Source organism: Molothrus aeneus, unplaced genomic scaffold (genome assembly GCF_037042795.1).
Source record: "Molothrus aeneus isolate 106 unplaced genomic scaffold, BPBGC_Maene_1.0 scaffold_239, whole genome shotgun sequence".
NCBI classification, from domain to species: Eukaryota; Metazoa; Chordata; class Aves; order Passeriformes; family Icteridae; genus Molothrus; species Molothrus aeneus.
In genome coordinates this window covers 1-13,390 of record NW_027098903.1, presented here as the reverse complement: position 1 = coordinate 13,390, position 13,390 = coordinate 1, and the positions used below count along the sequence as shown (strand labels likewise).

General features: G+C 49.5%; 1 protein-coding gene across 3 annotated transcripts; it reads left to right on the top strand.

Moving 5' to 3' along the window:
* The first annotated feature begins 392 nt into the window (after nt 1-392).
* Nucleotides 393-13,229, top strand: PRPF31 (pre-mRNA processing factor 31). Of its 3 annotated transcripts, XM_066570145.1 has the most exons (14): nt 393-505; nt 906-1,137; nt 2,844-2,904; nt 4,678-4,761; nt 4,852-4,949; nt 6,140-6,246; nt 7,445-7,614; nt 8,454-8,611; nt 8,700-8,789; nt 10,017-10,144; nt 10,745-10,817; nt 11,902-12,030; nt 12,110-12,208; nt 12,852-13,229. In XM_066570145.1, exons 2-14 carry the CDS (start codon nt 961-963, stop codon nt 12,978-12,980), a joined length of 1,503 nt encoding a protein of 500 aa, XP_066426242.1. In that variant the 5' UTR covers nt 393-505; nt 906-960; the 3' UTR covers nt 12,981-13,229. The 3 variants fall into 3 exon arrangements, with proteins under 3 accessions (XP_066426242.1, XP_066426240.1, XP_066426241.1); XM_066570143.1 differs by lacking the exon at nt 393-505 and having other exon boundaries at nt 1,094-1,137; nt 2,844-4,761; XM_066570144.1 differs by lacking the exons at nt 393-505; nt 11,902-12,030; nt 12,110-12,208; nt 12,852-13,229 and having other exon boundaries at nt 1,094-1,137; nt 2,844-4,761; nt 10,729-10,817.
* The last annotated feature ends 161 nt before the right edge of the window (nt 13,230-13,390 follow it).

Genomic DNA, 13,390 nt, shown 5'->3' with positions numbered 1-13,390 from the left:
CTGGGGGGGGATGGGGGGACCCCAAAATTCACACCTGGAGGCTCCAGACGCCATTTTAAAAATTTATTCACCTGCCCAGGTGTCCGGGGACACCTGAGCTGCCAGAAAGGGGGGAGGGGCCAGGTGAGGGCTTCAGGTGAGGGCTTCAGGTGAGGATCCAGCTCCGCCATGTCTGGGGGCAGGAGAGCCCCAAAATCACCCAAATTCACCCAAAATCCACCCAGAATCACCCACGGGGGTCCCAAATTCACCCCCAGTCCCTCCCAGTTCCCTCCCAGCCCCCCCCCCATGACGTCACGCACCGCCCGATGACGTCACCGCGGCCTCAGCCGGGCCCGGAGCGCGGCGGCCCCGCCGGGAGGGGGCGGGGGAGGGGAAAACTGGGACGCAGCGGGCGCGCGTTGATGACGTCAAAGGGCCGGCAGCAGCAAGCGGAAGTGACGTCTGGAGCGGCGCGCCGAGAGCGGAAGTGACGAAATCGAGGCCGCGACAGGAACGGCGGGAGGTACCGGAGGGGAAATTTGGGGAAATTTGGGGGGAAACTTTGGAATTTTGGGTGGTTTGAGGACGGGGAGGGGATGAGGGGGCGGGGAGAGGGCTCGGGGCTGCTCCCAGCGCTCCCAGCGCTCCCAGTTTGGGGATTGGTTTCACTGGGAGGCGGCTCCAGGCCGCGTTTCCCCCCTCCCAGCGCTCCCAGTTTGCCCAGTTCGGGGCTGTCTCTCACTGGGGGGGGTCTCTGTGTGTCCCCGGTTCCCATTTCTGCTCTCCCAGCGCTCCCAGTTTGCCCAGTTCGGGGCTGTCTCTCACTGGGGGGGGTCTCTGTGTGTCCCCGGTTCCCATTTCTGCTCTCCCAGTGCTCCCAGTTTGCCCAGTTCGGGGCTGTCTCTCACTCCGGGGCTCTCCAGGCCCCGTTCCCTCTCTCCCAGCGCTCCCAGTCGCTCCCAGTTTGCCCAGTTCAGGATGTCCCTGGCCGACGAGCTGCTGGCAGACCTGGAGGAGGCGGCCGGGGAGGAGGAGGAGGCCGAAGGCTCCGAGGGGGGGGAGGAGCCCCCGATCGAGGACGTGCGGGAGGAGCCGGAGCCGCCCGAGGGCGCCGAGTCCGTCAGGAGCATCGCCAAACTATGGGGGTCCAAGGGGGTAAAAACGCACCCAAAATAGCCCCAAAAATAGCCTTAAATCACCCCAAAAATATCCCCAAAAATGTCCTGAAATCACCCCGAAAATATCCCCAAAAATGTCCTGAAATCACCCCGAAAATATCCTGAAATCAGCCCAAAAATGTCCTGAAATATCCCCAAAAATATCCTGAAATAACCCCGAAAATATCCCCAAAAATATCCTGAAATATCCTCAAAAATATCCTGAAATATTCCCAAAAATATCCTGAAATCACCCCAAAAATCACCCCAAAAATCTCCCCAAAATATCCTGAAATCACCCCAAAAATATCCCCAAAAATATCCTGAAATCACCCCAAAAATATCCTGAAATCAGCCCAAAAATATCCCCAAATCACCCCAAAAATATCCCCAAAAATATCCTGAAATCACCCCAAAAATATCCCCAAAAGTATCCTGAAATCTCCCCAAAAATATCTCCAAAAATGTCCTGAAATCACCCCAAAAATATCCCCAAAAATGTCCTGAAATATCCCCAAAAATGTCCTGAAATCAGCCCAAAAATATCCTGAAATCACCCCAAAAATATCCCCAAAAATATCCTGAAATATCCTCAAAAATATCCTGAAATCTCCCCAAAAATATCCCCAAAAATATCCTCAAAAATATCCTGAAATCACCCCAAAAATATCCCCAAAAATGTCCTGAAATCACCCCAAAAATATCCCCAAAAATGTCCTGAAATCACCCCAAAAATATCCCCAAAAATATCCTGAAATCGCCCCAAAAATACCCTAAAATTATCCTAAAAATATCGTAAAAATCACACCCAAATTGCCCCTGAAATATCCTAAAAATACCCTGAAATTATCCCAAAAATATCCTGAAATTACCCCAAAAATATTTGGAAATTATCCCAGAAATTATCCCAGAAATTATCCCAGAAATATTCCAAAATTATACCGAAATTATCCCAAAATTATCTTGAAATTATCCTGGAATTATCCCAAAATTACCTGAAAATTCTCCTAAAACTACCCTAAAAATCACCCCCAAAAATCCCAAAAAAACCCCAATAAATCCCCCAAAATCCTCCCCAAACCCCAAATGAACCCAAATAAACCCAAAATAAACCCAAATGGACCCAAATCCCCCAAATGGACCCAAAATGGACCCAAAATGGACCCAAATGGACCCAAAAGACCCCAAATGGACCCAAATGGACCCAAATGGACCCAAAATGGCCCCAAATGGACCCAAATGGACCCAAAATGGACCCAAATGGACCCAAAAGACCCCAAATGGACCCAAATGGGCCCAAATGGACCCAAATGGACCCAAAATGGCCCAAAATGGACCCAAATGGACCCAAATGCCCCAAATGGACCCAAATGGACCCAAATGGACCCAAAAGACCCCAAATGGACCCAAATGGACCCAAATGGCCCCAAATGGACCCAAATGGCCCCAAATCCCCCAAATTGGACCCAAAAATGGACCCAAATGGACCCAAAAGACCCCAAATGGACCCAAATGGACCCAAATGGCCCCAAATGGACCCAAATGGCCCCAAATAAACCCAAAATGAACCCAAATGGACCCAAATCCCCCAAATGGACCCAAATCCCCCAAATGACCCCAAATAAACCCAAAATGAACCCAAATGGCCCCAAATGGCCCCAAATCCAGCCCCAAGAATTCCATTTTTTGGTTCATTCCCCGCAGTTCGCGGAGCTCATGCAGAAAATCGAGGAGAACATCGGGAAACAGCCCCGGGCGGCCGATGGTGACCCCAAAACCCCAAAATCCCCCAAATCTGGGATCCCTAAAATCCCCAAAATCCCCAAAATCCCCAAAATCCCCTAAATCTGGGATCCTAAATCCCAAAATCCCCCAAAATCCCCTAAATCTGGGATCCTAAATCCCCAAAATCCCCCAAATCTGGGATCCTAAATCACCAAAATCCCCAAAATCCCCTAAATCTGGGATCCTAAATCCAAAAATCCCCAAATCCCCCAAATCCCCTAAATCTGGGATCCTAAATCCCCCAAATCTGGGATCCAAACCCCCCAAAAATCCCCAAAATCCCCAAAACCCCAAAATCCCCAAATCTGGGATCCTAAATCCCCAAAAATCCCCAAAATCTCCAAAACCCCCAAAATCCCCCAAATCTGGGATCCTAAATCCCCAAAACCCCCAAATCCTCAAAATCCCCAAAATCTTCAAATTTGGGATCCCAAAAATCCCCAAAAATCCCCAAAACTCTGGGATCCCAAATCCCCAAATCCCAAATTTTGGGTGGATTTTGGGGAATTCTGGGTGGATTTTGGGGATTTCTGCATGGATATTTTGGGATTTCGGGCTGGAATTTTGGGTGGATTCGGGTGGATTTTTGGGATGTTTTTGGGTGGAATTTTGGGATGTTTTGGGCTGGAATTTTGGGATGTTTTGGGCTGGAATTTTGGGATGTTTTTGGGTGGAATTTTGGGATGTTTTGGGCTGGAATTTTGGGTGGATTTCCCCGTTTCCGGGCAGTTCTGGGCCCAGTGGATTTTGGGGATTTCTGGGTGGATTTTGGGGATTTCTGCATGGATATTTTGGGATTTCTGGCTGGAATTTTGCGATATTTTTGGCTGGAATTTTGGGTGTTTTTGGGTGGAATTTTGGGATATTTGGGCTGGAATTTTGGGATGTTTTCGGCCGGAATTTTGGGATATTTGGGCTGGAATTTTGGGTGGATTTTGGCTGTAATTTTGGGATGTTTTTGGGTGGAATTTTGGGATGTTTTTGGGTGGAATTTTGCGATATTTTTGGCTGGAATTTTGGCTGGAATTTTGGGATGTTTTTGGCCGGAATTTTGGGATATTTTGGGCTGGAATTTTGGGATGTTTTCGGGCGGAACTTTGGGATATTTGGGCTGGAATTTTGGGATGTTTTTGGGTGGAATTTTGCGATATTTTTGGCTGGAATTTTGGCTGGAATTTTGGGATGTTTTTGGCCGGAATTCTGGGATATTTTCGGCCGGAATTTTGGGTGGATTTTGGGATATTTTGGGCCGGAATTTTGGGTGGAATTTTGGGATATTTTGGCTGGAATTTTGCGATATTTTTGGCTGGAATTTTGGCTGGAATTTTGGGATGTTTTCGGCCGGAATTCTGGGATATTTTGGGCCGGAATTTTGGGTGGAATTTTGGGTGGATTCTGGGATATTTTGGGCCGGAATTTTGGGTGGATTTGGGCTGGAATTTTGGGTGGATTTTGGGATATTTTGGGCCGGAGTTTTGGGTGGATTTGGGCCGGAGTTTTGGGTGGATTTTGGGATATTTTGGGCCGGAGTTTTGGGTGGATTTTGGGATATTTTGGGCCGGAGTTTTGGGTGGATTCTGGGATATTTTGGTCCGGAGTTTTGGGTGGATTTGGGCCGGAGTTTTGGGTGGATTTTGGGATATTTTGGGCCGGAGTTTTGGGTGGATTTTGGGATATTTTGGGCCGGAGTTTTGGGTGGATTCTGGGATATTTTGGGCCGGAGTTTTGGGTGGATTTCCCCGCTTCCGCGCAGTTCTGGGCCCCGTGGAGGCGGCCCCCGAGTACCGGGTGATCGTGGACGCCAACAACCTCACGGTGGAGATCGAGAACGAGCTCAGTGAGTCCCGGCCGGGGGTTTTGGGGCCGTTTCGGGGGAATTTGGGGTCGCTCCTGGCCCTGAGCCGGCGCCCTCGGGGTCCCTCCCCAGACATCATCCACAAATTCATCCGGGACAAATATTCCAAACGCTTCCCCGAGCTGGAGTCGCTGGTGCCCAACGCGCTCGACTACATCCGGACCGTCAAGGTGGGGCGGCTGCGCGGGGAAAAACGCGGCCGGAAATGGGGAAAAATACACCGGAAGTGGGGAAAAATACACCGGAAATGGGGAAACACGGCCGGAAATGGGGAAAAATACACCGGAAATGGGGAAAACACGGCCGGAAATGGGGAAAAATACACCGGAAATGGGGAAAAATACACCGGAAATGGGGAAAACACGGCCGGAAATGGGGAAAAATACACCGGAAATGGGGAAAAATACACCGGAAATGGGGAAAACGCGGCCGGAAATGGGGAAAAATACACCGGAAATGGGGAAACACGGCCGGAAATGGGGAAACACGGCCGGAAATGGGGAAAAATACACCGGAAATGGGGAAACACGGCCGGAAATGGGGAAAAACGGCCAGAAAATGGGGAAAACACGGCCGGAAATGGGGAAAAATACACCGGAAATGGGGAAAACACGGCCGGAAATGGGGAAAACGTGGCCGGAAATGGGGAAAAATGGCCCAGAAATGGGGAAAAATACACCAGAAATGGGGAAAACATGGCCGGAAATGGGGAAAAATGGCCCAGAAATGGGGAAAAATACACCAGAAATGGGGAAAAATGGCCCAGAAATGGGGAAAACCGGCCCAAAATGGCACAAAATCCCTTAAGCACCTCAAAACCGCCCCAAACCACCCCAAAAATGGCTCAAAATGCCCCAAAACCCCCCAAAAATGGCCCTAAACAGCCCAAAATGCCCCAAACCCACCCAAAATCCCCCAAATCCCCCCTAAAAACCCCAAACCCACCCCAAATACCCTAAAAAAACCTTTTTTGGGGGGGTTTTGGGGGGGGATTTTTTTGGGGGGATTTTGGGGTTTTTGGGAGATTTTGGGGTTTTCTGTGGGGATTTTTTTGGGGGGGATTTTGGGTTTTTTTGTGGGGATTTTGGGGTTTTTTGGGGGGGATTTTTCTGGGGATTCTGGGGAATTTTTTTCTTCTCAATATTTTAAATTTCTATTTCCTATTTTCGGTTTATTTTGGGGGAAATTCTGTTGGGGTTTTTTTTTCCCACAGATTTTTTATTTGGGGGGGGGGGTCGTTTTTTCCACCATTTCAATGGGATTTTTTTGGGAATTTTTTTTTTTTTTTTTTGGGGGGGGGCGGAATTTTGACGTTTTCGGGTTCCTTTTCCCGGCGCCGATTTTGGGGTGAATTCCTCAGGAATTGGGCAATTCCCTGGACAAGTGCAAGAACAACGAGAACGTGCAGCAGATCCTGACCAACGCCACCATCATGGTGGTCAGCGTGACGGCCTCCACCACCCAGGGGTGAAAAACGGGGAATTTGGGGCGAATTCGGGGAGATTCGGGCAATTTGGGGCGTTTGGGGCTGTTTGGGGGGAAATTTGGGGGCAAATTGGGGCCAAATTTGGGAGATTTTGGGGCGTTTTGGGGTCATTTTGATGGGGGATTTGGGGCTGTTTGGGGGGAAATTGGGGCCAAATTTGGGAGATTTTGGGGCGTTTTGGGGTCATTTTCGTGGGGGATTTGGGGCTGTTTGGGGGGAAATTTGGGCCATTTCGGGGGCAAATTGGGGCCAAATTTGGGAGATTTTGGGGCATTTTGGGGTCATTTTCGTGGGGGATTTGGGGCTGTTTGGGGGGAAATTGGGGCCAAATTTGGGAGATTTTGGGGCGTTTTGGGGTCATTTTCATGGGGCGTTTGGGGGAAAATTGGGGCCAAATTTGGGAGATTTTGGGGCAGATTTGGGGCATTTTGGGTCATTTTGGGGCTGTTTTGGGGGATTTAGGGCTGTTTGGGGCAAATTCGGGGCCATTTCGGGGGGAAATTTGGGCCAAATTTGGGAGATTTTGCGGCAGATTTGGGGCATTTTGGGTCATTTTGATGGGGGCATTTCTATGGGGGATTTGGGGGCATTTTGGGACCATTTTGGGGCAAATTTTGGGGGGTTTGGGGTGGTTTTGGGGGATTTGGGGGAGTTTAGGGGGTTTGGGGTCATTTTTGAGTTGTTTTAGGGCAGATTTGGGGTCCATTGTGGGGGGAAATTGGGGCCAAATTTGGGAGATTTGGGGGCATTTTGGGGTAATTTTGATGGGGGATTTGGGGGGATTTTGGGACCATTTTGGGGCAGATTTCAGGGGTTTTGGGGGATTTTGGGGAGTTTAGGGAGGATTTGGGGCTGTTTTGGGGAAAATTGGGGCCAAATTTGGGAGATTTTGGGGCAGATTTGGGGCATTTTGGGGTCATTTTGATGGGGGATTTGGGGGCATTTTAGGAGCATTTTGGGGCAGATTTCGGGGGGTTTAGGGCTGTTTTCGGGGGAAATTTGGGCCAAATTTGGGAGATTTTGGGGCATTTTGGGACCATTTTGGGGCAGATTTCGGGGAGTTTGGGGTTTTGGGGGATTTGGGGGAGTTTAGGGGGATTTGGGGCATTTTGGGGTCGTTTTGATGGGGGATTTGGGGGCATTTTGGGACCATTTTGGGGTGTTTTTTTGGGGGTTCAGGCAGCAGCTGTCGGAGGAGGAGCTGGGGCGCATCGAGGACGCGTGCGACATGGCGCTGGCGCTGAGCGGGGCCAAGCTGCGAATCTACGAGTACGTGGAGTCCCGCATGTCCTTCATCGCCCCCAACCTCTCGCTCATCCTCGGCGCCTCCACCGCCGCCAAGATCATGGGTGAGAACCCCAAAAAATCCCGAAAACAGCCCCAAAATCCCTGCAAAAATCCCTGCAAAAATCGGCACTAAAATCCATAAAATAACCCCAAAAATCCCTGCAAAAATCGGCCCTAAAATCACCACAAAGACCCAAAAATCCCTAAAATCACCCCAAAAATTCCTGCAAAAATCGGTCCTAAAATGCCCCAAATAACCCCAAAGATCCCTGCAAAAATCGGCCCTAAAATCCCTAAAATCACCCCAAAAATCCCTGCAAAAATCCCTGCAAAAATCGGCCCTAAAATCGCCAAAAAATCCCTTAAAAATCCCTGAAAAATCCCAGTTTTGGGGTGGTTTAGGGTTATTTTTAGGATGGTTTTGGGGTATTTTTGGGGTATTTTTGGGGTATTTTTAGGGTTATTTTAGGCTTATTTCAGGATAATTTTTTGACTGTTTCAGGGCTGCTTTTGGGGTATTTTGGGGATATTTTTTGGTGGTTTTGGGGGTATTTTTGGGGATATTTTTGGGGTATTTTTAGGGTTATTTTAGGCTTATTTCAGGATATATTTTTGAGCATTTCAGGGCTGCTTTTGGGGTATTTTGGGGATATTTTTTGGTATTTTTGGGTTATTTTGGGGTATTTTTGGGGTGTTTTTAGGGTTATTTTCGGGGTTTGTTTTTGAGTGTTTCAGGGCTGCTTTTGGGGTAGTTTGGGGATATTTTTTGGTATTTTTGGGGGTATTTTTGGGCTATTTTTAGGATTATTTTAGGCTTATTTCAGGATATTTCTTTGAGCGTTTCAGGGCTGCTTTTGGGGTATTTTTGGGGTGTTTCAGGCCATTTCTGGTGCCGTTTCAGGGGTGGCAGGGGGCCTGACCCCGCTGTCCAAGCTGCCCGCCTGTAACATCCTCCTGCTGGGCGCCCAGCGCCGGACGCTCTCGGGCTTCTCCTCCACCTCCGTCCTGCCCCACACCGGCTTCATCTACCACAGCGACATCGTGCAGTCCCTGCCGCCCGTGGGTGACCCCAAAACGGCCCGGAATCGCCCCAAAACCTGCCCAAAAATGGGGCATTTCCCCCCCCATAACGCTGGGAATTCTGCAGGATTTGCGGAGGAAGGCGGCGAGGCTGGTGGCGGCCAAGTGCACGCTGGCGGCGAGGGTGGACAGCTTCCACGAGAGCCAGGACGGCAAGGTGACCCCAAAAATGGCTCTGGGGGGGCTGGGGGAGCCCCAGAGTTATCCCAAAGGGGGCCAGGAATGGTAAAATGCAGGTGGGAGTCGGGGTAGGGGGGGTGAGGTGGTGCAGAAGGGGTGAAATGGGTGGGGGGGAGGCCGAAAATGGCAACAAATTCCCCCAAAATCTTCCTTCGATCTCTCCAGAATCGCCCAGAAATTCCCTAAATCCCCCTCCCCCCCCCCCAGAATTTTGGGAATTGCCTCGAAATTTTGGGAGCTGCCCCTGAATGTTGGGAATTGCCCCGAAATTTTGGGAATTTCCAGGTGGGATAGGAGGTGAAGGAGGAGATGGAGCACAAGTTCGAAGAGAGGCAGGGGCACCTAAAATCCCCCCAAAGAAAACCCCAAAATCCCCCCAAAACCGCCCAAAATCCCACAAAATTTTGGGAATTCCTTCAAAATGTTGGGAATTGCCCCAGAATCCCTGGAATTGCCCCAAAATTTTGGGAATTTCCAGGTGGGATAGGAGCTGAAGGAGGAGATGGAGCACAAGTTTGATGAGATGCAGGAGCACCTAAAATCCCCCAAAAATCCCCCAAAATCTGCCCAAAATCCCCCAAAATTTTGGGAATTCCTTCAAAATGTTGGGAATTTCTCCAAAATCCCTGGAATTACCCCAAAATTTTGGGAATTTCCAGGTGGGGTATGAGCTGAAGGAAGAGATCGAGCACAAGTTTGAGAAGTGGCAGGAGCCCAAGAATCCCCCAAAAATCCCCCAAAAATCCCCCAAAAATCCCCCAAAAAATCCCACAAAAAATCCCCCAAAATTTTGGGAATTCCTTCAAAATGTTGGGAATTGCCCCAGAATTCCTGGAATTACCCCAAAATTTTGGGAATTTCCAGGTGGGATAGGAGCTGAAGGAGGAGATGGAGCACAAGTTCGATGAGATGCAGGAGCACCTAAAATCCCCCAAAATCCCCCAAAATCTGCCCAAAATCTCCCAAAATTTTGGGAATTCCTTCAAAATGTTGGGAATTTCTCCAAAATCCCTGGAATTACCCCAAAATTTTGGGAATTTCCAGGTGGGGTATGAGCTGAAGGAAGAGATCGAGCACAAGTTTGAGAAGTGGCAGGAGCCCAAAAATCCCCCAAAAATCCCCTCAAAATCCCCCAAAATCTGCCCAAAATCCCCCAAAATTTTGGGAATTTCCCCAAAATTTTGGGAATTTGCCCCAAATTCAGGTGGGGTACGAGCTGAAGGAGGAGATCGAGCGCAAGTTCGACAAGTGGCAGGAGCCGCCCCCGGTCAAGCAGGTGAAGCCGCTGCCGGCGCCACTGGACGGGCAGAGGAAGAAGAGGGGGGGCAGGCGGTGAGTTAATTAGCGTTAATTAGCTCCTAATTAACCCCCAATTAACTCCTGGTTAGTGCCTGGTTGAGCGCTAAGAGAGGTTCTGGGTGAAGCCCAGTTCAGCTGTAATTAGCGCCCTAATGGAGGCCTTAATTAATGCCTGATTAGCCCCTAATTAAGCCCCAATTAAGCCCCAATTAGTCCCTGATTAGCCCTTAGTTAATCCCCAGTTAAACCCTAATTAATCTCTGATTAGCCCCTAGGGCCTAATTTGTCCCTGATAAGTCCCTAATTAATCTCCAATTACGCCCCAATTTGTCCCTGATTAGCCCCTAATTAAGCCCCAATTAAGACCCACTTAGTCCCTGATTAGCCTCTAATTAATCCCCAATTAAACCCTAGTTAATCCCTGATTAAGGCCCAGTTAAGCCCTCGTTGATCTCTGATTAACCCCTGATTATTTCATGATTAAGCCCGAATTAATCTCCAGTTAACCCTATATCAACTCTGTAATTACCCCAATTAACCCCCAATCAACCCCTTAATTGCTCCCCAATTAATCCCTCAATCAACCCCTAAATACCTCCTAATTAACCCCTAATTAGTCCCTAATTAACGCAGCTACCGGAAGATGAAGGAGCGCCTGGGGCTGACTGAGATCCGCAAGCAGGCCAACAGGATGAGCTTTGGGGAGGTAATTAACCCTAATTAACCCTAATTAATCCCCCAGATCCACTTTTTTACCTCCCTGGGACCCCAAAATCCCATTTTTTACTCTTTTTTTCCCATTTTTCCCATTTTTCACCCCATTTTCCCCTCAGATTAAGGAAGAGGCCTACCAGAAGCACCTGGGCCTTCTGAGACCCCCCCTAAACCCCATTTTTTTACCCCTTTAACCCAATTTTTCTCATTAAACACCATTTAAACCCCCCAAATCCTATTATTTTACCTGGTTTTACCTATTTTTTACTTATTTTTACCTATTTTTCCCATTTTTTATCCAATTTTCCCCTCAGATTAAGGAAGAGGACTACCAGGAGGACCTGGGCCTCTAAACCTTATTTTTCTTTCACATTTTAACCCAGTATTTCTCACTAAACCCCATTTTAACATCCTCAGATCCCCTTCTTTTACCTATTTTACCTATTTTTACTTATATTTATCTATTTTTCCCATTTTTAACTCCATTTTCCCCTCAGATCAAGGAAGAGGCCCTACCAGGAGGACCTGGGTTTCAGCCTGGGCCTCCTGGGACTCCTAACCCCATTTTCCCCCTTTAACCCCATTTTAACCCCCAAAAATCCAATTTTTTCCCTTTTAATCGCCTCAAAATCCTATTTTTCACTATTTTTTGCCGGTTTTTCCCACTTTTAATCCCATTTTCCCCTCAGATGAAGGAAGAGGCCTACCAGGCAAACCTGGGCTTTGGCCTAGGCCTCCTGGGACTCCTAAACCCCATTTTCCACCTTTAACCCATTTTTTCTCATTAAACCCCATTTTAACACCCTCAGATCCCATTCTTTTACCTATTTTTACTCCTTTTTACTTATTTTTACTTATCTTTCCCATTTTTTTATTCAGTTTTCCCCTCAGATCAAGGAAGAGGCCTACCAGGCAAACCTGGGCTTCAGCCTGGGCCTCCTGGGACTCCCAAACCCCATTTTTCCCTCCTTCTAACCTAAATTTATCTCACTAAACCCCATTTTAACCAACCAAAATCCCAGTTTTTCACCCATTTTTTCCTGTTTTCCCCATTTTTAATCCCATTTTCTCCTCAGATCGAGGAGGACGCCTACCAGGAGGACCTGGGCTTCAGCCTGGGCCACCTGGGCAAGGCCGGCAGCGGCCGCGTGCGCCAGACCCAGGTCAACGAGGCAACCAAGGCCCGGATCAGCAAAACCCTGCAGGTGCCAGAGCACCCCCTCCCTTTAATTCACTTCATCCACCCCTAATTAGCATAATTAACCTCTAATTAATGCTCCCCAGAGGACGCTGCAGAAGCAGAGCGTGGTTTATGGGGGCAAATCCACCATCAGGGACCGGAGCTCGGGCACGGCCTCGAGCGTGGCCTTCACCCCCCTGCAGGTGGGGAGGGGGCTCGGGGGGGCCTGAGGGGGTTTGGGGGGGGTTAAAAGGGGTTTGGGGGGGTCCTGAGGGGGATTGGGGGGTCCTGAGGGGGATTGGGAGGGATTTGAAGGGGGTTGGGAGGATCCTGAGGGGGTTTGGGGGGTCCTGAGGGGATTGGGGGGGTTTAAAGGGGTTTGGGGGGGTCCTGGAGGGGTTTAAGGGAGGGTTAAAGGGGGTTTGAGGGGTTTGGGGGGGTCCTGGAGGGGGTTTGGGGGGGATTTGAGGGGGTCTGGGGGGTCCTGTATGGGATTTGGGGGGGTCCTGAGGGGGTTTGGGGGGTCCTGAGGGGGTTTCAGGGGGTCCTGGACTGATTTTGGGGCGGTTTGGGGGCTCCCAAGTGGGATTTGTGGGGCCCTGGAGGAATTTTGGGGGCATTTTGGGGGTCCCAAGTGGGATTTGGGGGTGCTCTGGAGGAATTTTGGGGTTTCCTGAAGGGATTTGGGGAGAATTTCAGGGACTCCCAGCTGAAATTTGGGAGCTCCTGGGTAAAATGTTGGTGGTGAGGGAGACTCAAAAAGGGTAAAATCATGGGAGGAGGTTCCCAAAATCCTCCTGGGACCCCTCAAAATCCTCCTGGGACCCCCCAAATTTTCTCCCCCAGGGTTTGGAGATCGTGAACCCGCAGGCGGCAGAGAAGAAAGTGGCCGAGGCCAACCAGAAATATTTCTCCAGCATGGCCGAGTTCCTCAAGGTCAAGGGGGAAAAAAGTGGGGTCCCCACCCCACCCTGAGACCCCCGGGACCCCCAAAAATCTCCCCAAATTCTGGGGAACCCCAAAATTCACCCCTTCCGTTTTTATCCGTCGGAATTTGGATTTTGGGGGAGTTTTTGGGGGAATTTTGGGGGGTTCTCGACCTCAAGGGGACAAAATTGGGGTCCCCACCCCCCCGGGACCCCCAGATTCCCGGGTTTCCCCCCCCCCACTCCCCCTTTTGTGTTTCTTTCCAGAACTTTCTATAAATATTGAAGTTTTTTTTTACTGGAGCGTTTTGGGGGAATTCTGGGGGAAATTGAGGGTGGGGGGATCCCGGATTTGGGATGGTCCTGGAGCTTTTGGGGGGTTCTGGGTGGGATTTGGGGCGTCCTGGATGTTTGGGATTTCCTCTTGGATGGTTCTGGAAGGATTTGAGGCAGATTATT